The sequence below is a fragment of the Pseudophryne corroboree genome, chromosome 7 (genome assembly GCF_028390025.1).
Source record: "Pseudophryne corroboree isolate aPseCor3 chromosome 7, aPseCor3.hap2, whole genome shotgun sequence".
In the NCBI taxonomy this organism is placed as follows: Eukaryota; Metazoa; Chordata; class Amphibia; order Anura; family Myobatrachidae; genus Pseudophryne; species Pseudophryne corroboree.
The window spans coordinates 54,908,199-54,935,063 of record NC_086450.1 but is presented as its reverse complement, the minus strand read 5'-3'; the positions used below and the strand labels follow the sequence as shown (position 1 = coordinate 54,935,063).

Below are 26,865 nucleotides of genomic sequence, written 5' to 3'. Positions count from 1 at the left end.
CATGCCTATATTCTGCGTGCGACTGTGACTGTATCTGCTTACGAAATGCTATGTTACAGTGATTTCCAGGAATACATTGTAACGTAGCATTTCGTATGCAGATACAGCGCAGCCACACACAGAATATAGGCATGCTGCATATCATTTTAATCAGCAAAAGCTGCTGGTGCCCCTATGCCTAGAGCCAGCTCTGGGTAATAACTTCAAGTCAACTATATTTGGCACATAGAATGTTCATTTAAATAAGGCATGGCCTCTGAAACAAAGAGACAAAGAGGAAGATTAAAATGTCCTGTCCCCTGATGCAGCAATTTTTATATACCATGTACTTCTCCTACATTGTCTTGTACTGTAAGTCGCTGTTTTCTTGTTTTGATCATTTGTTTATGTACTTTGTTAGGTGCTGCAGAGCCATAGTGGTGCCATACAAATAATCAATAAAAATAATAATAATGGCCTGCTCACCCTCAACTTTTATATATCCCCAGGTAAGAATATTCCACCTTCTTCTATAGGTTAGCTGCCATGTTACTCACTGAAATCCTTACCTTCCCACAGACCACCTCCCTTCTCATCTTCTAACTCAGACTAACCAGCTGGCCAGGTCTCTTTACATAAAAAACAGTCACTTACTGTACATAACCCCAGACTTAAATAAGTATTCAGCTACTTTAAGTCGCCCAGTGGTTTTATTATTCCAATCACCTTGGCTTATAACCTTTGCACTATATAAATATGTAATGACTTAGGCCAGCATGTGCTTCCATCAGAAATTTTGGGGCATGGGACAGGCAGAATGGGCAGGGTTCCCCGGGCCCTTCCACTCCCCCTGTGGCCTCCACAGCTTACCATTCTGAAGGATATCAGGTGGTGCCCGTAGACATGACTGCGGCATGCCGGGACCACAGCAGCAGCACATGGAAGGAGTCTGGAGCAGAAAGCAATAGAGGCGCAGCACCGGCAGAATTTTGAATTTGGAGCCAGCCGTGAGCCCCGGACTGGCAGCCACTCAGGTGCTGCTGCTGCAGCAGCCAATCCTGATTGGCTGCCAGTCCGCAAGCTCCGTTTGTCTTATGGTAATCGTCAAATTCAAAATGCCACTAGTGCTGTCCCTCTATAGCTGCCTGTGGTTCACGACAATCTATACCATGGCCATATGGGTCCACTAATGACCCGGAACTCCAGTCCCAGCAGTTCCCCCTGATGGCGACCCGAGTCAGACAACAGAATTGATATTAAAGAGTTCACAGACAAATTTATTGAGTGAATGAATTAGAATTGTACAAGTATTTAATGGTTATGATAGAAGCAGTGTGTACCGTCGGCAACAACCCCATATTAATATATGATTTATTAAATGGGGCAAAAAAACATTCCGTCCCCGTACAGCTGGATTGAGTGGTACCACTCCCGTTTTAGTAAAGTTCCATAAGCTTCATTAAAATCAATAAATATTCATAAAAAGAAAATGCTACGAGTTATAGAAAAAGAAGTGAAAGGCAAGGAAAGCATGTAGAAAAAGTTAATAAGAGTTCTAAAAGTTGTGAATCTGTATAAAATTTTAAATAAAAATAAAACTGTACAGACAAAAGAAAACATATTTGTAAAATACAAACAGAATTGCAAAAGAGATAAAAGTTACAGCAGGCTTGAAAAGTGAGGTGAGAGTATAAAGTAATAGGTCATGTGTAATAAAACCAATTTTTACAATGCTCATCAGTCAGCCTGTACTGTATATACAAAATACAAATCCACCACCTACTCTAGTTATTTAACTCATCTATTTATTTATATTCAGAAAAAACTGATGACATCATCAATGCGTCTTCTGCGGTCACTGTGTTAATTCTTGCAAGCCAGGATGCAGTAGTGTTTAATATGAGCGTTCATCACAGCAGAATCAGCCGTTTTTCCCAGTATGTCTCGGAACCTGCAAGAATAGAGTGTATTCAGTAAAGTACTGCAATATAGACCAACACAATTATAGAATCATTTCAACTATACATTTTTAATGTGTTGCCTTTGTGTTATACTCAGTGGCGCCAAGAGAGGGGGAGAGGGTACAAATTACCTGGGCCCAGTAGGGGCCTAGACCACACCTCCTTTGATTGGGCCATGCCCCCTGAAAAGTACCTGGGCACAGCCGGGCTCTCTGCTGCCCCGGCTGGGATGTATGCCATGCTCCTATGAGTGGGTGCTTCTCATGTGCTAGACACCCCCCCAAAGTGGTGTGGCCATGCGCCCCGCATGCTGTGGTCACATCCCCACCGGGGGGGCGTGGGATGGGCCCAGAAAGTTGTTGTACCATGGCCCAGGATTTCTCTTGGCAGCCCTGGTTGTACTTATTGATGCAAGGATGTATATTGCAACTTTTATTATGATGCACTGGGATGTAGGTATGTGGTGACTATACCGCCGCCGGGATCTCACTCGCTTAAAATCCCGACAGTCAGCATGCTGACGGACAGGGACTATTCCCACTCGTGGGTGTCCACGACACCCATAGAGTGGAAATAGAACCTGTGGCGTGCACAGTGAGCCACCAAGCGCGCAAGAGGCTTCGCCGGCAATCTAAAGCTCAGGATCCCGGCATCGTTATGGTGACCGGAGGGATCCCAAATGCCGGTCAAACGAACCCAACCCAATGCACCACATCACCACATCACTTTCAAACTTTCTAACTAAAGTTCTGTTTTTAAAATGTTGGTGCAACTTAAGAAAGATTTTAAAAACAGAACTTTATTTACAATGTTTAAAAGGACGTAGGCAAATGTTTCTGTTTGTTTATGTTGGGAATATAGGGGGTAATTCCAAATTGATCGCAGCAGGATTTGGGAGGGTTATTTTGTTTCTGTGCAGGGTAAATACTGGCTGCTTTATTTTTACACTGCAAATTAGATTGCAGATTGAACACACCCCATCCAAATCTAACTCTCTCTGCACATGTTATATCTGCCTCCCCTGCAGTGCTCATGGTTTTGCCCATTTGCTAACAAAAATCCTGCTGCGATCAACTTGGAATTACCCCCATAATGTTCTGCACTGTGTCAATATCAGATGCCTTTATAATTAAAGCTGCATGATTTAACAAAGCTAATTTGCACACATCGGAGCATATCCAAATAGCCTGGATTCAAACGGCTAAAAAAAACACGGACTACTCCCCAGAGGCAGGATTTTTACTAGCAACCTCTGGAGCGTCGAAGAAAAAAAAATTATATTAAATATACCCCTCTGCATTTAACACATCAGGAAACCTCTTAAACTCCGTATTTATCACAGAATCAGTGGGTTTCTGCACGTTACCACAGATTTTACTGTGCAGGGAAAAGGCTAAATAGTTAAATAGCTCTGACCGATAAAACCAAAGCTTTGTAAAACGTGCCCTTAATTGACAATACCCCATAATGTAGGCTAACATTTAGTTTGAGAATGGTGGGGGACATGTACTAACCAGTGATAAAAGTGGAGAAGTGAGCCAGTGGAGAAGTTTCCCATGGCAACCAATCAGCATTGACGTAACATTTATAATTTGTACACTGTTATAGTATGCAAATAATAAATGTTACGTTAATGCTGATTGGTTGCCATGGGCAACTTCTCCACTGGCTCACTTCTCCACTTTTATCACTGCTTAGTACATGCCCCCGGTGTCTTTCAGGAGCAGAGAAAAGTCAAGTGACAAGCAGACCACTGGCACAGATAAAAGTCTTCTTCTTTTTTTCAATAGTAAATGCTTCATAGTTAAGGCCAGTACTCACTGGCCGATGCGGGAGAGATGTGTGCTGAGCGAACCGCAAATGTGGTGATAGCAGCTTGACACTTAACGCGTTTCCCTAGGCTAGGTCGCCTGGCTTCATCAGAATGACCTAGCCTAGGGAAACACGTTAAGTGTCAAGCTGCTATCACCCCATTTGCTCCACTTTCCAAGGATCCAGATATGGACTTTTAATCTACACTTTGCTTTTGGAACTTTCTCTGTGGGACTGCACCTTTACAGCATTGATTGGAGAGACCGAGCTTCTGCCTAATCACCACAGCTTGCCTGCTGTCAATTATCAAGCATTTGGAAGTCTCCGTCACCATGGGTAACACCAGCTGTATTTAACATCACTCTTCCCCAGGGAACTTTTATCCATTCCTAGTCCGGGATCCTATGTGGACCTACATTAGCAGCTGCATCAATCATATGCTCAGTTTTTATATGCCCCAATTTTATGTTTTTATTTGAGTATTATTGCTATGGTACACAAGTTGTTTAGTTAATACATTTTATGTACTTTTACATTCATCCACGTCTGTTTATTAATATTGGAGAAACATCATTTTGCGCCAGTTCATACTTGCTCTTTCCATTATTAGTGTCCATATATATTTGCTGTCCTTCCTTAGGGACTGATCCTGATTGGTAAAACCTTGTTGCACTGAGGGTGGGGTGATGTAAATTGTGCAAAGAGATTTAGGGGGAATTTAATTGTGTAATTTTTCACAAATTAACTTTTTGCACATATCGAGCGGAAATTATGTTTTTTGCTAGTATGCGTGCTCCTGTTTATCGCCCAATCCAATAAGAAATTTGTGAAAATGTAATTTGCTCAATAATCTGTGCTGGTGCTACTGGCGTTAAGTGTAGGTGAAAATGGGGAAATACAAGCCTATTGCTGGCCACAATAAAAGTATTATGGGTTTTTAAATTGTGTCAAATGGCTGTTACTGTATAAGCATTTGTTTAAAACAGTGAAAAAATGATAGAAAGCAAGTGTTTTTTCTGCAAAATAAATGCTTTACTTAAATTTCGGGTACATAAAAATGGGTGTTAGTATATATTTGGGTCATTTTAAGTCCGTTTTAAAAAAGTTGCAAAATAACCCAATAATTCCCACCTGCAAGCCTAAAAACGCTTGCTCCACCCCAATATACCTGCCCCATACCTTGTACCCCAATTTCCTGTATTTTGCATTTTTTCACCCCAAAACTTGCATGTAATTATTGGCCCAATCAAGCTAATTAAAAAATAATTGGTTCTGAACCAAGGCCCGACATTTTTATCTTAAAGTAGGGATTTTCCCCAACTTTCACCTGCTCAGGAAGTAATGAAAAGAAATTTGCATTAAACCTATGGAGAATTATCGCTGGTAAATGTTTGCGATTAATTAAATAGGTCCATTTGCGCTAATCGCAATAAAATACTGTCTTTTGCATGAAAACAGGTTATCACGGACAACTGAATTTCCCCTTAGAGTTGAGGGGGCATGTGCAAACTCAAAGCTAAATGGCAGTTTAAAAGTAAAAATTTCCAGCATTTGGGCTACATACAAAGCAGCAAATATTTACCCTGCATGCAAATATTGTAAATGTAGTTGCCCCACCCCCTGCATTGCAAAATGGTTTGTCCAGCTGCAAAATGACTTGCTCTTTTTGCTTTTCTCCCACATCAGTATTAGGCCCTTTACGCCCTTTAGTACATCAGCAACACTAGAACAAATTCAAAAGTATTATTTCTTGATTTACAATAAGAAAATATTTTTGCTTTCACTTGTCATTCCTGCCTTTTGGTACCTGAGTGTCCAACTACAAACACACATGATAATATATTGGCAGTTCCACACACTGTCCAGCACAATGACATATTATGGGGTATTCAATTGGTGCCGGTTTTTCCGACAGTCGGAAAAACGTCACTTTACGGCAGTTTTTAAGTCAAATATACATTAGACCTATTCAATGAAAGTGCAGTTTTTTCGACTGTCGAAAAAGACGGCACTGTCGGAAAACACGTGGATCGGCGACTTATTCTTGGGTACTGGATGGGCTGTGGCCAAATTTAGGAGGCATGGCCACACCCCATCCACAAGAAAGTAATGGAAAATACAGTGTACTATGGGGGTCATTCCGAGTTGATCGCTAGTTGTTTGCAACACAGCGATCAGGCTAAAAATTGTCATTTATGCGTATGCACCGCAATGCGCACGCGTGATGTACGGGTACAAAGTCCTTTGTGGTTTTGCACTGGTTCTAGCAAAGCTTTCAGTCGCACGGCACAACGCAGGAAGATTGACATGAAGTGGGCGTTTCTGGGTGTCAACCGACCGTTTTTAGGGAGTGCTTAGAAAAACGCAGGCGTGTCGGGGAAAATGCAGGCGTGGCTGGGCGGGTGTGTTATGTCAAAAGCCGTCCCACCATCGTTAGAATCAACACACATGAAGAGTAACTACAGGGCTGGGCTTGTTTTGCACAAAATGATGTTGCAGGCGCTCTGCTGCACAGGCGTTCACACTTCTGCAAAGCTATAATACACTCCACAGTGGGCGGAGGCAATGCGTTTGCACGGCTGCTAAAAACTGCTAGTGAGCGATCAACTCGGAATGACCCCCTATGTGCAGTGGCAGTAAGCGGTGTCATGCGCGGCAAACGGAAACAGTTGTCCCCATCACCAGCTGCCCTGGGCCCCTACAACAGGCCCAGACCCAGGTAATTAGAACCCAATGCCCCCCTCGCCCCTGCATGTACTTCTGCTCAGTCTTTATCAGGAACTCTGCTGCTCCATTTGGGTCTTTTTCCACAAATGCCTGGAACATGTATACTGCCTGGATGAAGCCCACAATGTCTGATATGGACATCCCAACTGTGACTGGTATGTCAGTGATCCTGTAAGAGACAAAAGGAATGTATACAATGGATTATTAACTACAAGGGGTTAACAAAGGCAGATTTATTCTAATTATATGATTTCAAGGCTCAGCAAGTTTTATAATGAATATCCGTTGGTATTAGAGATGAGCGGGTTCGGTTCTCTAAGAACCGAACCCCCCCACCCCAACTTTGCGATCGGAGCTGGGATCCGAACCCGGCTTGGGTTTACCCACCCACCTCAATGACGTCATTGAGGCAAAACGTCATCATCCAGCTGTCGGATTATCGCGGGTTTTGGATTCTATATAAGTCGCCGTGCATCGGCACCATCTTCACTCCGGCATTGGAGAGAGTACTGGATGGACATGTTCGTCTCAGTACTGTGTTTGTCTGGCGAGGCGTGGGGTGGGTGGTCTGTCTGCTGTATCTAAAAGGGGTGCAATGTCTGCTCTATCAGTCCAGGGGTGCCCTGTCTGCCGTATCAGTCCAGGGGTGCCCTGTCTGCCGTATCAGTCCAGGGGTGCCCTGTCTGCCGTATCAGTCCAGGGGTGCCCTGTCTGCCGTATCAGTCCAGGGGGGCCCTGTCTGCCATATCAGTCAAGGGGGGCCCTGTCTGCCATATCAGTCCAGGGGGGCCCTGTCTGCCATATCAGTCCAGGGGGGCCCTGTCTGCCATATCAGTCCAGGGGGGCCCTGTCTGCCATAGCAGTCCAGGGGGGCCCTGTCTGCCATATCAGTCCAGGGGTGCTGCTAAATTTGTCCTATCAGTCCAGGGGTGTTGCTAAGTCTGCTGTATCAGTCCAGGGGTAGCCTGTCTGCTGTATAAGTCCAGGGGAGCCCTGTCTGCTGTATCTGAAAGGGGTGATCTGTCCGTCCATCCAGGGGTTCTGCCCCAGTTTAAAATTAAAATAATGAAAGCTAAGAAGAAAAAAACTAAAATTATAATTATACATTGTTTTTTATTTTAGTGTGAGTACAGCTTTATTAAATAGAGCCCTCACATTCTAACTGCCCAATCCAACAGTGAATACTAGACCCTCACTGGACATTACCTTACATTTTACATTACCCAGCAAGCTCTACTTTTTACTCAAGCCACAATATTGGACCCCTCCTTGTACATTAGACAACAGCCTGGACATTATGGGGCAGATGCTGGGACGCACTGGGCCTCTTTCCGGCCCTGGCATTCGTGTGCGCGCACGACTACAATGGGGCACGCGGACACTGCGGCATGCCCCCATATTGCTAACTAACGGGGCACTACGGCAAGCGGCAACGGGGGACAAACCAGTGAGCCTGGAGCTGCGCTGCGTGCGGCTTTCCCGACTCTCTATGGACCGGACCGGCCTACCAGCCCATCGGCCCTTCAGGCATTTGCCAGAAGTGCCAGATGGGCACTCCGGCCCTGTGCAGATGTATTAAGCCTGGAGAAGTGATAAAGCAGTGATAAGTGCAAGGTGATATCACAGCCAATCAGCTCCAAACTGTCAATTTACATATTGGAGCTGATTGGCTGGTGCGTTATTACCTTGCACTTCTCACTGCTTTCTCACTTTTCCAGGCTTAATACATCTACCCCTTTGTTCTATATTAACCACCAGACCAAGCTCTGGTTTACACAGTTGCCGCACAAGTCACAGCTGGGCTCTGCTAATACATTAAACTAATAATGCATCATACTAGTCACAAAACTTGGCCTTTCTTACTACCCTATGTTTATTTGTTTTGTTATTAAACAGGTATATCCCCTGTATCCACAGAAGATGTGGAATTTGCACATAACATCAAATTAATGGAGAAAATACAAACAACCAACATACCACAAAAGTTTCCCTTTGTGCCTCTTCAAATCTGGGCCCTCATTCCGAGTTGTTCGCTCGCAAGCTGCTTTTAGCAGCTTTGCACACGCTAAGCCGCCGCCTACTGGGAGTGAATTTTAGCTTATCAAAATTGCGAACGAAAGATTCGCAATATTGCGAAAAGACTTCTCTGTGCAGTTTCTGAGTAGCTCGAGACTTACTCTTCCAGTGCGATCAGTTCAGTGCTTGTCGTTCCTGGTTTGACGTCACAAACACACCCAGCGTTCGCTCAGACACTCCTCCGTTTCTCCAGCCACTCCCGCGTTTTTCCCAGAAACGGTAGCGTTTTTTCAATCACTCCCATAAAACGGCCAGTTTCCGCCCAGAAACACCCACTTCCTGTCAATCACACTCTGATCTCCAGAACGAAGAAAAAACCTCGTAATGCCGTGAGTAAAATACCAATCTTCATAGCAAATTTACTTGGCGCAGTCGCAGTGCGAACATTGCGCATGCGCAATTAGTGGAAAATCGCTGCGATGCGAAGAAAAATACAGAGCGAACGACTCGGAATGACCACCCTGGTCAATATGACACCGTGCACCAATGTAATCCACAAGAGTACTTTAGTTTTGGGAGACTCAACTAGAAATGCTTTGGACTAGAATTAAAGATCATGTACACACTAAAGAAGAACTTTCTATCACTCCAGCGTTAAACATTGCATCGAGCGTCATGTACTCCTCGCTGCTAACGTGCTTTTTTGCTGCTAACTCCAGAACAGCTCTTTAAAATAGGGTGAATGGGTTTGATCCACAATGTAATTTAGTATTTTAATGCCATGTTTACAATTTTTGAAAGTCTCACAAGTTCCTTTTCATGTGGTAACATTTACCACAAGTACAGTAGATTGCTTTGAAAAAGCACATGGAAAACATATTAATATGTGTGACTAAATCATATCCTGAATTTCCAACCATATTTTTAGTGGATAAGTGTGACCTAGGTTGATATGAAACTAATGATAATTTGTGAAAACTCCAAAACCATAAATCTGGAAATTATAAGTGTAGACACCAGCCTTGTGTATGGAGTATGTTCAGTTTGTGCCAGGACACACTAATGTTGACTAGTGAACCTGTTCACCTGTCTGCTCCAGTCACCCTGCCCATTTTCTGTCTCCTGTCTGCACCAACCTCTGTCCTTCCCATGAATCTTAGCAGCAGTGTCTCCCCATCCATAGCATACAGTATGCCATTCTCTCTCTCTTTTTCCCTCCCTGCAGAAGCCTCTCTTCTTTCCCTGTCTGTGCCCATATACTGTACGTCTCTGTCCCCCTCTTTTGTGTGTGATTCTTTACTTAATCTTTGAGTGTGAGTGTTCCTTTCTTTCCCTCTCTGTGTGTCTGTCTCTGATTTTTTATGTGCATTTGTCTCTTTTTGCCCCCACCTTTTATAATTTTTTTTCCATGAGCAACTAACAATTTTCCTCTTGCTCTTCACCATCTCCTCTCTCCTCTTCCACTGCTTTTTTCCTGTTATCTTTCTCCCCTTCTGACAAAGTGTATGTAGCCCTGTTGTCTGCTGATTAATAACAATGAGGAGAGATGGAGACACAGCCACATCTGATGCCGAAAACGTGTACCTCAGGAAGGCATCTAAGTGACTCTGATTTGTTGAGCAATGACACAATGAACTTTTTCTACAGTACATTATACAGTACATCCTATTCATCAAGCTCAAAACATAATTTGCACACACACTAATGGGATTTTGAGACACATCCGACCAGGAATTCTTCACCGATAATTTTACAAAAGCTATGAGGCAGATTTATTCCTGTAGGCTGGCTATGACTCTTTTAGTGGCTAACTATGCTTCTTTAGGGGCTAGCCACATTCTTCTGTCACTGATCATTCTCCTTCTACGATGTGGTTCCGCACAACCTTCTTCATGATCCCTTGCATTTTGTACTAGCCCAGTGGGCCCTTCATTCTACAGTACAACACTGACCCTATGCCCATTACAGGTGGTCAGCATGATCAAGCACATTGCAGTGACTAGCGGTGCAGGCTTAGTGTGCTGACACTTGTCATACACTATTTGGTTGGAATGAAGAGGGTGGTGCACTTCTGATTATGGGTGTAATTTCAGACTGCATTGCTGCAGCGGCACTGGTGCGGTCGCCTCTGCCTGAATGACAGGCAGAGGAGGTCGCTGGGTGGGAGGGGGCATGCCAACGGCGCTAGAGCGCCATTGGTGGGGCGCAGTTCGGACAACGGAGGCGTGTCCGGAACAATGAGGGGGGGGCAGGCCACGATGTCACACGTAGCCGCTGCTCTGCAACCCAGGATGCGGCGGTTAGTCCCCTGCCAGCGCACAGTAGCTGCGCTGGTAGGGAGCTACTTGTCAGGTACAAAAGCATCGCCACCGTTTACTGCTTTAATACCTGTGCAGTTGGGGGGGGAGTTAGGGCCTGACATGCAGGGTGGACTAGCGCTGTGCTGGGCATCCCCCCGCACTTCAGAGAAACTGATCGAAGATATACTAAATTTAGCACATCTACGATCAGGTCTGAATTACCCCCATGTGGGAGTGCAGTATCAAACATTCTAAAAAGTAAAATTGAAGAAGCTGACATTAGAAACCAATCAGATCTCCTCTGCAGCTGTGGGAAGCCAGAGCGGAACAAAACTTTCAACATTTATTGTAGATAGGTATATATTGAAATCTCTTTTATATCTTGTAAATGAAGTATTACAAAATATTAATGTTGTCATAAATTATTATATACAGTACTGTATATACATAAATGGGTCTCTCTGGATCTAAGTCATAAGAATCTGCTTCTCTAATTACTCACCACATCTTGTCTTTTAGTGGCACAGCTTTATATATTTTTTTGTATTGGCATAGCATGTGGTTTGTAGACTTCACAGAATGCTCGAATAAAATGTTCCATACCTACATAGTTGAAAAAAATCACTTTAATGAAAGAAAAAAACATTTATTTTTTAACATTAAATAATGCCTAGTATTGGTTCGTAGGATTCTCTGGTAACCACCTAAGCAACCAATTTATTTGTTAACATTAAGATGAGATGTACTAAAGGGAAAATGCGGTTTTACCACATTTTCCTATGTACCAAGACCCGGCCGCCAGGTTTTCGCCACTGAGGGTATTGCTATCTTTTTATGGTGATACTAAACCTATGGGCTTTTTTCACACACACCTCCGCATCCTGCCGCGGAGCGTAGCACCTGCCGACCTTTGCTCACCTGTGTCCAAGCAGCGCTTCATGATCCCCAAGCTCCTTCTTCCCCGCAGCACAGCCATTTCTGCTTCCAGCTGCAGGGAGGCGGAGGAGGAGCTCGGGGACTCCCAGCACACATCATCTCCCGGGGCTGGGAGGTGACGGACCCCACAAAGCCCCCCCCCCCCCCCCGCACACCTTCTGACAGGTATTGCGGGGGGCCTCTGTCACTGCATTGCAATGTTAATCGCATATGTTAGGACATACGTGAGTAGCGTTACTGCAAGGGGCAGTGGTGTATTTTAATGCATCCTGCCCTAAGTGCTAGCATACAGATGCGTCCACATACACCTATCCACAAATTGTGCCAAATTTTCTAATTTGGACCCCACAGACTTTGCAACTAAGCCATGCCATGCATCCCACCACACAGTTTTGTACCAACTTTTCATCTTATTCCCATCACCAACGCATCATAAGCATCATAAGGCTCCCTACCTATCTGACCAGGGGCTGCTGGCTGATCTCCTTCTGACTCCCTGACTCTGCCCTCCCAGTAATTCATGGCTGACATCACTGGGAGGTGGTGCTTAAGTCAGTGGCAGTGGGAGGCAGGGCTTAAGTCCAGCGCTGGTAGATAACAGACTGGCTTCTAGGGACTGTATGGGCTGCAGCACCTACAAGACAGATTCCGTAATAGCAGGGAAGTGGCATCCCATGGGAAGCATTCTCTCTGCTATGGCTGTCTGGACTGGTTGTCCAGGGGGGAGAAAACACCTCCCGCTGGGACTGCCTGTCTAGCTGTGATTAGCAGGGAGCTTCCTATGGGAAGTCACTGCTAGGCAGTTCCTGCAAGTGGCATGCATGCAATGCCTGTGCTAGTCTCCTGCAGCCCATAGGTTAAATCACCACCGTTCAAAAGTACAAAGTAGGACTACCTTGGACACTGGCACAGGCATTGCATGCAGCAGCTGTTTGTAACTTGAATGCTTACCGGAGTAAAAAGATAAATGACTGAGGACTGATAGGAGTGCTCGGTCTGCCACTTCATTATAATTGTTTTGCAACAAAATAGTAATCCTAGGTAGAGCCGGCAACAGAAATCTTGGGGCCCCAAACAGTGATATCATTGGGGCCCCCCTTAGATATTATATATATGTGCCTCTTGAACCATTTAGCTCACCGCACGTCCCTGATATATATATATATATATATATATATATATATATATATATGAATGTGCGGCGCTAAATAAGAGCCTGTTCATTAATAAACATATATTTATACAAATATATAAATCTGTGTATCTCTGCTTCCTCCCCCACGCACACCACAGTCCGTCTCTCCCCAGTGACTCCATACTGCATTCCCAGCTCCCCCATCCCAAAGCCCTGTATGCCCTCACCGATTCACTCTTACACCGGGGAGAGACTCACCAGTGCTGCATGACCCAGACCCGCATACTGCACAGCAAGAACCATGCGGCACCCCATCAGAAGAGGTCAGTGCAGGGCAAAAAACTCCTGGCCAGTGGAGCTGCTGCCATGTCCCGTAACTGCCTGCAACAGAGCTGGAGGACCGGGAAGAGCGAGTGCACACTCACGCCGCACAATCACTGTGTGTGAGAGGCTCCTGTCACTCTGAGGCTGCGCACACTCGCTACCCTATTTGGACAAGGCGGCTCACATCCCTGCTGGGCACTAAGCGGTGTATCCTTGGGGCTTCTGTGATCCTTGGGGCCCAGTACAGGTGTCCCCTTTGACCCCCCCTGTCACCGGCCCTGATCCTAGGTGCCCAGGACACTATAAGTGACTTTGGATAGATATATGATGTGACAAAGAAGCTAAATTCAAAAATAAGCACAAATTGCTACAGGTGGTGGAGCGTCTAAGTCACCGGATGCATCTCGTGGGATATGATGCAAAAAGGATAGTTACATGAGGAGTCAGGTATTCTGTAGCACTTTACAACTGGGAAGAAACATGTAATAAAACAAGACTGGGCCTGAACAGGAAGAGAGGGAGGTACTGAAAGATGTCCCTGATCGCAAATTTGCAATCTATAAACAATTAAAAATATTTAAAGTAACCGGTTACTTTCCAACACATGTCCTATACAATATTTAACAATCAGCTCACATTTGGGGACTACAGTTAAGACCTCCAGCCTCCACGTCAGTGTTGTCAGTTTCTGAATACTTGTAGAGTGAAGATAAAATATAAAGAAATGGAAACTGACAGCAGTAAAATGTGTATGAATGACAGACTGGAAATCCGAATAGACCAACTTTAAGAGTTTATTCATAATATACCAGTATTCTGCAAAAACTCTAATCCATGCTCTCATTATCTCCCGCATTGATTGTTGCAATAGTCTCCTTACTGGTCTTCCCACGAAAAGACTCTCACCACTACAATCCATTCTGAATGCAGCCGCAAGGCTAATCTTCCTAGCAAGACGTTCATCGTCTGCAGATCCGCTCTGTCAGTCCCTCCATTGGTTACCTGTATTCTACCGTATTCAATTTAAAATACGTCTACTCACATACAAAGCTATTAACCAAACTACACCAACATATATCTTTTCGCTTATCTCAAAATATCACCTAACTCGACCTCTCTGCTCTGCACAAGATCTGCGTCTCTCATCTGCACGGATCACTCGCTCCCATTCAAAATTTGGAGGACTTTCTTCAGGCAGCACCCACACTACGGAATGCCCTCCCATGCACGATAAGACTCTCCTCCAGCCTCCAAACTTTCAAGCTTTCCCTGAAAAGTCACCTCTTCAGGCAAGCCTATCAAATTCCTGAACCGTCCACATGACCTTCAGAAGCATTCATATCTAATAACATTCCATCAGGACTGTCTTTGCAATCTGGTGGGACCGCTATGCTATAGATAGTGCCTATCATTGTGTATCCTTCCTAATTCCCTATAGATTGTAAGCTTGCGAGCAGGGCCTTCCTACCTCTATGTCTGTCTGTTATTACCCAGTTTGTCTTATCAATGTTATTTCCAATTGTAAAGCGCAACGGAACATGCTGCGCTATATAAGAAACTGTAAATAAATAATTAATATGAATAAATGGGCAATGCATTCCACTTAAATTATATCTAATCTTAAATCTGGATGGCAGTCATTAGGTCGACATACATTTTCCATGTCGACCTAGCACATGTTGACCTAATGACCATGACGACCTAGTGATCATGTCGACCTAATGCATGTCGACCAAACGTGGTCGACCCAATGTATGTCAACCTAACTCATGTCGACCTAATGAACCACACCGCTTAAATCATTTTTTTTTTTTATCTGCTGCTTAACCTCTGTCATTAGTGCTGTAAGTTCTCCTGACAGATCACCATATTCAATTTCAGTGGATGGATGGAAAGCATGGACAGCAAGGCAGCCATTGGCCTTGAGTACTCTTGCTGCTTCATGGACAAATTTGTCAACCTCAAACCAATGAGCAGCGAGACCGGCATTCACTAGGTCCACAGAGGCATCTTTCAGTGGTATCTTCTCAGCTTGTCCTACCCTAGAAAGGATATGAAATGTGATTAATGCAGCCTAGTTTTGCTACAATTTGTGTTATCTATATAGTTGGATTACTGTATGATACTCACATGTAGGACACATTCTCCGCTAAAGTGCATCTTCTGGCCAAATTTATTTGAGATTCACTGGTGTCTATTCCCAGAACCTTCTTGAAGTGAGGAGCTAGAGGCACAGTGTAACGGCCTGTCCCACAGCCAACATCCAGCGCCATTTCAGGAGAGTGCCCTTTCTGCTAAAGAGAGGGACAGGATACATTTAGTGAATATTTGCTGATCTCCATGTATGGTAAATTTCTAACTATGACAGTTGCAAATTATAAGTGCACACAGTTAACATTGCCGAATGGAAAAATGCACCCTATAATGATAGTTTAATTTTACTATGTTCATAGGGGGTCATTCCGAGTTGATCACTCGCTACCTACTTTTTGAAGCCATGCAAACGCATAGTCGCCGCCCACAGGGGAGTGTATTTTAGCTGTGCAAGTGTGCGAACGCTTGTGCAGCCGAGCAGTACAAAAACAATTTGTGCAGTTTCTGAGTAGGTCTGAACTTACTCAGCCGCTGCGATCACTTCAGCCTGTCCAATCCCGGAATTGACGTCAGACACCCGCCCTGCAAACGCTTGGACATGCCTGCATTTTCCAACCACTCCCTGAAAACGGTCAGTTGACACCCATAACCGCCTTCTTCCTGTCAGTCTTCTTGCGATCGGCTGTGCAAATGGATTCTTCGTTAAATCCATCGCCCAGCAACGATCCGCTTTGTACCCGTACAACACGCCTGCGCACTGCAGTGCATGTGCATGCACAGTAGTGACCTGATCGATGTGCTGCGAAAAACGGCAGCGTGCGATCAGGTCGGAATGACCCCCATAGTACATATGCTCTCCACATACTGTAACTGCATTTGTTAAAATAAGTGAGAACTATTACTTATTCTGTAGAGATAAAATTATATAGAATGTCACTGTACTCATTGCAAATTATTCAAGTACTGTACACAAAACATTTATTTTGCCTCAATGTGCCTATTTATTTACCTTGCACATACTGTATGTGTACAGAATTGGAGTAGTTTTAGTCACCGCCCCAGGGGGAGTGTAAATTCGTCATGTAAAGGCCAGTACTCACGGCCCGATTGAGGAGAGATGTGTGCTGAGCGGAACGCTCAGCACATATCTCTCCCGGCGCTCAGCACAGCGCGATGTGTGCTGAGCGTGCGGGCGGAGACGGGGGGGCTCACTTCACCCAGCGGGTGAAGTGAGCGACCCTCTAGATTGGCCTGCATGCAGGCCAATCTAGCAGCAGCAATAGCGGTGCGCGGGCTGCGCATCGCTATCGCTGTAGGGGGTACACACAGAGCGATAATGCTTAAATTCTAAGCAATCTAGTCAGATTGCTTAGAATATCGCTCCGTGAGTACCCCCCTTAAGTGTGCGATTGCATGTGTACACAGAGGTGCAAAAATCCACTGTGTGCAGTCTCTGCGCAGCCCAGGACTTACTCCTTGCGAAAGACCCAGGCTGATCGGGGCCGGAGCTGACATCACACACCCTCCCTGAAAACGCTTGGGCACTCCTGCGTTTTTCCGGACACTCCCAATAAACGGTCAGTTTACCACCCACGAACGGCTTCCTCCTGTCAATCATCTTGCGGTCGCATTATGGGTATTATACACAGGTGCAGCAGTATATATATGTGGGCATTATACACAGGTACAGCAGTATATACATGTGGGCATTATACACAGGTGCAGCAGTATATGTATGTGGGCATTATACACAGGTGTAGCAGTATATACACCTGGGCATTATACACAGGTGCAGCAGTATATACATGTGGGCATTATACACAGGTGCAGCAGTATATAAATGTGGGCATTATACACAGGTGCAGCAGTATATACATGTGGGCATTATACACAGGTGCAATAGTATATACATGGGGCATTATACACTGGTGCAGCAGTATATACAGTATATCTGGATAATATACACAGGTGCAACAGTATATACATGTGGGCATTATACACAGGTGCTGCAGTACATACATGTGGGCATTTTTTCCACACACTGTATAAAAGAAAATGCAAATGAGCTCTTTTTTCGTCTGAAATGAGTGATCAAACTCATTTGAGCTTGCTCATTGTAAGGGAGCTTGCATTTTAAAGTGAAGCTTGGATTTTTAAGTGTATGTGAGTTGGAATCAGCAGCAGCAGGAGCCAGAGGCCGAGTGAAAAGGAGGTGCAGTGAGCTGGAACAACTGCAACTGCTAGGTGGAGTATCGGTGCCGCAGGAGAGGTCCCACTCATATAAGTATTGATTGATTACTTACTTATTGTGTATTGATTGTATTGGCTAGTTGGTTTTTATTCTCTTTATTGTACTTTTGAAAGGTAATAGGGAGTTGAGTTCTCAAACAATGGGAGGGGCCGTGATTGAGAATCTCACTCAGTGCGTGTCGTGCAAGATGTATGCGCACCTGGAGCAGCCAACCCAGGGCAAATACATATGCACGAGATGTAAGCAAACGGTTGCCCTGGAAGCCCAGGTAACTGATCTAGAGCAGACCGTTATGCGACTGAGGGATATTCACAATCTCGAGCGAAGTTTAGATAGAACGGTGGAGGAGTTGCAGTAGGGGACACTGGTAGATGAGTAAAATCAGGTAGGCAGTTGGGTCACTGTTAGAAGGAAGAATAAGAGGGGGAGGCACGACATCTCGGATCTATCAAACCCGAACAAATTTGCCCGATTGGACGAAGATTCGGTGGATGATAGCGACGAAATGACGGAGCTGGAGGAGACTGCTCACTCTAGTAACCGGAGAAGTGGTCCCTCTGGCTCAGATGGGATGAAAGCTAGAGAGGCGCCCAGGCAGATGGTGGTGGTAGGGGACTCTATCATTAGGAAGGCAGATAGGGTAATCTGCTAATGGGACCGTGATCGCCGTATGGTCTGTTGTCTCCCGGGTGCTCGGGTACGGCACATCGCGGACCGGGTAGATAGATTGTTGGGAGGGGCTGGGAAAGACCCGGCGGTCTTGGTGCACGTTGGCACCAATGACAAAGTTAGAGGTAGGTGGGATGTCCTTAAGAAAGATTATAGGGACTTAGGCCAGAAACTAAAAAAAAGGACATCTAAGGTAATTTTCTCCGAAATATTACCAGTGCCACGCGCTAGCCCAGGGAGACAGAGGGAGATTTGGGAGGTAAATGTGTGGCTCAGAGACTGGTGTAGGAAAGAGGGGTTGTGTTCTTGGAACACTGGGCGAACTTCTCAGTCAGGCGCCATCTTTTTTCTCGTGACGGATTGCAGCTGAATGAGGAAGGGGCTGCGGTGCTGGGGGGTAGGATGGTAAGTAGGTTGGAGGAGCTTTTAAACTAGGAGCCCGGGGGGGAGGGTTTAGCTAGAAACTATGGGTCATGCAGCGAGTATAGTAGGGATGGTGGTAGTGAGATAAATGGGGGTGGAGAAAGGGGGAGGGAAAGTGCAGCCGGTAAGGGTATTTACATGGGTTCTAATAAGGGTGTTAAGAAAGGTTTTGCTAAAGCATTAAATAATAACAATTATGTGTCATCATTACAGCCTATAGCAAATGTTGTATGGGACTTAAGGGAAAATACTTATGTCAGGGTGGTGAATTTAGACGGGAACATTGGGTTGACCAAAGAGAAAAGTAAGGTGGGCAATACTAAGTACGGTGAGGTTGGAGAGGGAGCGAGAAGGACAGTCTGTATCAGTAACTCTACGGATGCACTAGTTAACCAGGATGGGAAATCTTTAGGAAAACAAACAAACAAAGGAACCAATAAACTAAAATGTATGCTTGCAAACGCAAGAAGTCTAGCAGGTAAAATGGGGGAATTGGAATTGTTAGCATCAAAGGCTGAGTATGACATTATAGGTATTACGGAAACATGGTGGGACAACTCTCACGACTGGGTTGCTAACTTGGAGGGGTATTCTCTTTTTAGGAGGGACAGGGCTAACAAAAGAGGAGGAGGTGTATGTCTTTATGTTAAACCATCACTTAAACCATACCTAAAGGAGGTTATCTATGAGGAGACTGGCGATAATGTGGAGTCACTATGGGTAGAAATCTCAAGTGGGGGAATTGATGCAAAAAAACTAGTCATAGGCACGTGCTACAAACAGCCAGGTATTAGCATACATGAGGAAGAACAACTATTGCAGCAAATCAAAACGGCTGCGGGATTGGGGGACATCCTTGTGATTGGGGATTTTAATTACCCAGATATAAATTGGAGTAACGATTCATGTGCTAAAGCAAGGGGCAGCAGGTTCTTAAATATGTTTAGGGATCACTACATGTCTCAATTAGTCGAGGACCCAACTAGGGGTAAAACTACCCTGGATCTAGTATTTACTAATAATGTGGACATTATATCAAACACTAAAGTTGGGGAGACTTTGGGTAACACTGATCACTATATGATCACATTCGACATCGGTTTCAGGAAACAGCTACAGGGGTTCCACCGAAACTTTTAACTTTAGGAAGGCTAATTTCAGCATGCTTAGATGTGCACTTAATGACATAGAGTGGTTGGTTCTGTTTAATAACAATAACACTTCGGAAATGTGGGATGTTTTAAAAGGGTTGCTGGATAGCAATATTCATAACTTTATTCCCATGGCCAGTAAACGCAGAAGTATTAAACTCAAACCGATGTGGCTTAACAAGAATGTTAAGGCAGAAATGGATAAAAAAAAGCGGGCTTTCAAAGCATTTAAATCTAATGGAAAGGAGGAGTCTTTCAAGTATTACAAGAAGTGTAATAAGAAATGCAAAAAAGCAATAAGAGCAGCTAAAATGGAAAATGAAAAGCAAATCGCTATAGAGAGTAAAACCAATCCTAAAAAGTTTTTTAAATACATAAACGGTAAAAGGTTAAAAAAGGAGAATATAGGTCCATTAAAAGATGAATTAGGAGAATTGATAAATGATGACGAAATAAAAGCGGAAATACTGAACAAATTCTTTTCATCAGTATTCACCAGTGAAGAATTGATGGTGGGAGTAGAGCATAACAATTGTGACAGTAATGATTCATGGTTAGATACTTGTTTAAGCGAAGAAGTAGTCCGGGAGAGACTAAGCAAAATTAAGATTAATAAATCACCTGGTCCTGATGGACTTCACCCGAGGGTTCTTATGGAGCTTAGTTCACATCTAGCATGACCCCTATACTTGATTTTCAATAGTTCAATTAGATCAGGCATGGTATCAAAGGATTGGCGTATAGCTGAGGTAGTGCCATTATTTAAAAAGGGATCCAAAAATCTTCCGGGAAACTACAGACCAGTTAGTTTAACATCTATAGTGGGGAAAATATTGGAAGGAATTCTAAGGGACGGCATACAGGAGTATCTACAGTCCGCTAGGATTATTAGCAAGAACCAGCATGGGTTTGTGAGGGACAGGTCATGTCAGACTAACTTAATTATCTTCTACGAGGAAGTGATCAATAATCTTGATCAAGGAAAAGCAGTGGATGTGGTCTTCCTAGATTTTGCAAAAGCCATCGATACAGTTCCTCACAGGAGACTGATGATCAAATTAAAGGAGATTGGCCTAGGAAAAACAATTTGTACATGGATAAGCAGCTGGTTGGATAGCAGGGTACAGCGAGTAGTGGTCAACGGGAAGTCCTCAACCTGGTCCCCAGTAGTCGGCGGAATACCACAAGGGTCCATACTCGGACCACTACTGTTCAACATATTTATTAATGACCTAGAAATAGGCCTGGAAAGCACAGTGTCAATCTTTGCAGATTATACTAAACTGTGTAAGGTAATTAATTCAGAATTGGATGTGGAGTCCTCGCAGAATGATCTATCTAAACTTGAACTCTGGGCGTCTAAATGGAAAATGAGGTTCAATACAGACAAATGCAAGGTTATGCATTTTGGGACTAAAAACAAACTTGCATCCTACATATTAAATGGGGAACGCCTAGGGGAAACAGAGTTGGAAAAAGATTTGGGGGTATTCATTGATAATAGGCTTAATAACCGTACACAATGTCAAAATGCAGTAAAGAAGGCAAGTAAGGTGCTAGTGTGCATAAAAAGGGGAATTGAGACAAGGGACTCAGATGTAATCATGCCGCTGTATAAGGCATTGGTACGTCCGCACCTGGAATATTTTGTTCAGTTTTGGGCACCATTGTATAAAAAAGACATCAGTGAGCTCGAAAGTGTTCAAAGGCGAGCTACTAAATTGATTAAAGGCCTAGAAGGACTGGACTATAAGGAAAGACTTACTAGGCTGAATATGTATACACTAGAAAAGAGGACCCTAAGAGGAGATATTATTAATATCTTCAAATATGTAAAGGGACATAAGTTTTTAAGTTTGTGCAGTCTCTGCACAGCCCAGGACTTACTCTTCCAGTGCGATGATCGGGGCCGGAGCTGACGTCAGAAACCATTCCTTCAAATGCCTGGTCCCTCCTGCGTTTCTCTGGACACTCCTTAAAAATGGTCAGTTGCCACCCACAAACGGACTCTTCCTGTCAGTCACCTTGCGATTGCCTGTGCAATGGCTTTTCTAGCACATCCCGTCGCTGCCCACCAATCCCCGTCGCTGCGGACCGACGCGTCTGCGCATTGCGGTGCATATGCATGCGCAGTTCAGACATGATCGCAGGCAGTAAGAAAATGCAGCCTAGCATTTCAGCTCTGAATTAGACCCTATATACTGTATGTAATGTGGTCTAAATAAAAGAGATGCATGTAAAAGGCGAAAGAAAGAAAAGGATCTGTTTTATGGTGCACAAAAAATACTAAATATAACTTTTAATTCACACTTTAAGAAAATAATGACATGTTTTATCTCATGTCCTACAAGTTGACTTATGTAAAGTATTTAAAAAAACATGTATAAAGTTTATGTGACAACGTAACAACACTGTGAATTATAAGAAAGAAAGAGAAAATAAACATAAATATTTAAAATAACTGAGCGTCTTTTTTGTGTCTGTTCTCTATAATTAATGTCTTTGTATAAATCCCTGGTATCGTGTATCCACTTTAAGTCCATATTGTGGATATTTTATGACAAAGTGTCACTTTTGTGCTTCTTGTAAAAGTTTTGGCATATTGCCCAGAAAAGACATAAGATAGAACTTTGTAGCACAATGAACATAAATTCGTAACAAAATGTTACTATTGTGCTCTTATAGAGATCTTGGCATATTGCCCGGAAAAAACGTTAGATAGTACTTTATAGTACCATAATTATTCATGTAGAAATATTGGACACATGTGCCCCAACTAATTTTACTGTTATAAGTCAGAAAAGTAGTTAGTGGAAATTTTAAACCAAAAATTCATTTAGCAGATGGCTATAATTAACATACAATTCTTCTCTTCCTAATTGCATTCACGGTGACAAGTACACTGTCAGCTTATTATGCAGTAGATGATAGGTACGAAAGATCTTATAAAGGGAGGGTTTTTTGTATTATAGATTAAATAAGTATGGCCAGAAATACCTCTCACATATAGTGTCAGATACAGGATCAGGGCCGGAGCTTCCACTAGGCAGCTTTAGGCAGCTGCCTAGGGGCGCCGGGACCTGAGGGGGCGGCCTGCTACAGCTGCCTAAAAAAGGTAGCATAGTCCTACCTTTCACAGCCACTGCAATCCCCCAGAACTCTTATCTTACAGTAGCCGTGACTGCTAAGCTCCCGTATTGCAGCCTCCAGCTCCATCTCCACCCGGCACAGGCAGTAACTTTGACAGCTCCTGGAGTACTGGCTGGGGGTGATATGCAGCACTGCTCTTCATACCAAGCTCTTTCACAGACTACTCAGTTTCAACTCTGCACTGCAGCTTGCAGGTAAGGTGGCTGCACAGTGCATTCTCTGCATTGATAAGGAAAGAGGGTGAGAGCAGCGGTGTGGTGAGGGGGTGGGGGGAGGAGATAAGGAGCAGGCATGCACACAGTCTGGGGGGATGAGCGGCAGCATGCACACAGATTTTGGGGGGATAGAACTGCAGACATTTACCAGAGTAGGGGGGAGGGGGGAGAGCAGCATGCCTTTCATCTGAAGGGTGGGTAGGGGGAAGGGGGTGTAGTATGTTATGCCGGCGGCTGGGCTCCCATCGACCAGCATACCGGCGCCGGGAGCCCAACTGCTGGCATACTGACAGCGTGGCGAGCGCAAATGAGCCCCTTGCGGGCTCGCTGCGCTCGCCGCACTGCAGGCACGGTGGCGCGCTTTGCGTGCCACGCTATTTATTCTCCCTCCAGGGGGGTAGTGGACCCCCACGAGGGAGAATATGTGTCGGTAGGCTGGGTGTCGGGATTCCGGCGCCGGTATACTGTGCGCCGGGATCCCGACATTCGGCAACCAGAAGACCACCCGGGGGAAGGGGCAGAAGGCAGAAGTTTTGCCTAGGGTGCCGAGAAACCTTGCACCGGCCCTGGGTAAGATTACCTCTTACAAATAGTATCAGTTAGATTAATGAGTCACCTCTCACATATAGTGTCAGGTGTCACAGTAAGATTTTGTTCTCCCCCCTCCAACATACAGTATAATATCAGATATATTGATGGGTCATCTCTCACATATAGTGTCAGGTATGACGTCCATCTACCTCTCACATATAGTGTCAGGTATTATTTTACATTTATTGACAAAGTCTTCTAGTTTTCAAGATGTCAAAATCACCCATGGTTCTCTCACTTAATAGTGTCAGGCCCAGAAAATAATCCATAGGGTAGAGTGACCCCTATTCATCTGATTTAATGTCTCAAGGTCTCTCACCTGTCCGTGTCAGACCCAAGTAAATAATTATTCAGAGATATCACAAATAATATAAATTCTCCCCCTCCTTTATATATAATATAATTATAATATAATTTATATTATTTGTGATATCTCTGATAATACAATAAAGGCACTAGATTATTACTAGCTAAAATAGCGGCTAAAAAAAACCATTCTATCCCAATGGATCCAGACTGACTCCATCCCATTGTCGCTTATCCTACCTAAACTAGCTCATGTTTACAGGATGGAATGGATTGAGTGCTCTTTAGAATCTAGAACTCATAAATTTTTTGACATATGGCTGCCTTATATACTTACACTATCTGTTGGAGAAAAATCATTTATTTGTGGTATAGTACACCTTACTACTACTGGCTACAATAGAAAGAGGCTCCCCACCATTCTAGGTTATTTTTTTAATAAATGGGATATGTGCCTCTGCCAATAAGACAAACTTAACTCTCCTTATCTCATGGCTGAAATATGTATATTACTTAAACAATGTTATTGTTCCTCTATATTTCCTATGACTGTATTTTTTTTTCCTTCAGCATGGAGCTCTATTCCTTTATTATTCTGATATGTTGACCTGTAATTATTATTGTACTATTGATATTATCCTAAAATATATAAAAAAAAAATAAAAATAAAAACTGATTGACATTGTAGTAGAACCAGATGGTGACATTACTTCCTGTTTTTAAACACAATATATTGTATCGGATTTAATTTTTTCTGCGTACTGCACTTTGTTTCCTTCTTTTGTATGCACATTTTCTTACTAGTATGCGAAGCATTACAGTGGAATTATGGCTGCAGATTCCACAGACAGAGATAGCGCATAGTGGTGCAAGTAGAAATTGTTTCTTAGTAAAAATGGGTGTGGTCACGTGCCATGAGGGGGCATAGTCACACAAAATTAGGGGAGTAGCTACATGACAATAGGGGCATGGCCACATTATGCCACACACAGTAATGCCCCTTACACATTATGCCAAACACCATGATGCCCATTACACATTATGCCACACATTATGCCACACACCGTAATGCTTATTACACGTTATGCCACACACCGTAATGCTCATTACACATTATGCCAGACACCATAACACCCATTACACATTATGCCACACACCATAATGCCCATTAAACATTATGCCACACACTGTAAGGCCTTACATTTTATACCACACCGTAATGCCTATTACATATTATGCCACACAGTTATGCCACTGACACCATTTTATGTCCCACACACAAAAATGCCCCTTATAAATTATGCCCCAGCTGTGGGCCAGTGGTACTGAGTACCACCACCATATTTCTTAATGGTAATCCGTACCACCCCGTACCACCCTACTTTCAGCACTGGATAGCGCTTAGTGAGACCCATAAGTGTATATACTAAAACCCCGTAAACACTGGGCGACATACTAGAAGATATGAACGATAACAATCTTTTTTTTAAAAGATCTATCATTCATATCGTCCAGTGTGTATGCCTGAACGATGAACGATGTGCGCACCCCGGGTCATTCTCGTTCATCCATGATCTACCGAACATGCAGCTCAATGTTAACTATGGGGGTGATTCAGACCTAATCACTAGGCTGCTCTAAAATTGTTGTTCTGCGATCAGATAGTCGCTGTCCAAAGGGAAGTGTAAACATGCGATTGCATGTTTACACTGAGCTGCTAAAAAAATCCTTAGTCAGCAGACAGCTGCAAATCTGTTCACACCTCACTCCCCTGTGAATGGATTTTACCAGTGTGTGCAGTGTGTGCGCAGCCCAGAACTTACTCCTACAGTGCGATGACGTCACACACCCTCTCTGAAAATGCTTGGGAACGCCTGCGTTTTTCCTGACACTCCCAGTAAATGGTCAGTTACTACCCACAAATGCCCTCTTCCTGTCAATCAGCATGCAAATGGCTTTACGATTAGAATTTTCGCACAAGCCTGTCACTGACCGGTGATGCCAGTTGTTGTTTGGCGACACGCACATGCGCAGTTAATGCCTGAATAAGGTTCTATAACTTTGAGCTGCATGTTCGAGGAGTGAAGGGGGGTGATGTCACTGAACTATACCGTGCATTGATATCGTTCAGTATGTATGCACTGACGATCTCCCCTAATTAGCAATCAGTGATATAGGGCTGATTGCTAACTAGCTGAGGTCACCCAGTGTGTACCCGGATTAAGTGTTGTTTCTGCTTCTCAGTATTATCATACAGCTATTTTGAATATAAACAACAGTATTTCTTTTACACAAGCAATTATTAACTTACATAAAAATGCATGAAACTAGAGAGGAATCAATTAATCATGTACAGTAGATAGGTAATTCAGACTTACTTTGTCTTTAACATAAGATAAAATCATATTGATTATATTATTGGAGACTGGGATCATGTACTTCTGATAAACTGACGAGAATTCCTTCTGTGTGAATAGCTGAACTGCCATGTTTCTTGACTTTCCTTGAGAATTATAGGTGAGAATCTGTGTAATTAATGGAAAAAAAAAATCAAATACACTGTATCAGTGTAATTTTATATACACATATATTGTTATTATAACAATAAACATTAAATCCCCCAACAGGTGGTAAACACATCCAGTGATCTTCACTTGGTCTTGCACACCATAGATCTGCTTATGATTCATCCAAACTTCCACTTGGAGTGCTTAGTATATTCTCTATATGGCTAAATGATGACTCCCCCCCACCCCCTCCCCCCAGCCACCCAAGGATTGCTTTGTATGAGTTCTCCAAGATTGTGCACTTGAGCTATGCATTAT

The 26,865-nt window shown here is 43.8% G+C and overlaps 1 protein-coding gene across 1 annotated transcript; it reads right to left on the bottom strand.

The window, feature by feature from the left end:
- Positions 1–1,720: 1,720 nt before the first annotated feature.
- LOC134943364 (uncharacterized) lies at positions 1,721–26,559 on the bottom strand. The gene is made up of 6 exons (XM_063932253.1): positions 26,419–26,559; positions 15,321–15,484; positions 15,019–15,232; positions 11,298–11,398; positions 6,511–6,648; positions 1,721–1,930 (listed from the first exon to the last, which is right to left on the bottom strand). The coding sequence occupies exons 1-6, from the start codon at positions 26,527–26,529 to the stop codon at positions 1,843–1,845; spliced, it is 816 nt and encodes a 271-aa protein (XP_063788323.1). The 5' UTR covers positions 26,530–26,559; the 3' UTR covers positions 1,721–1,842.
- Positions 26,560–26,865: the final 306 nt, after the last annotated feature.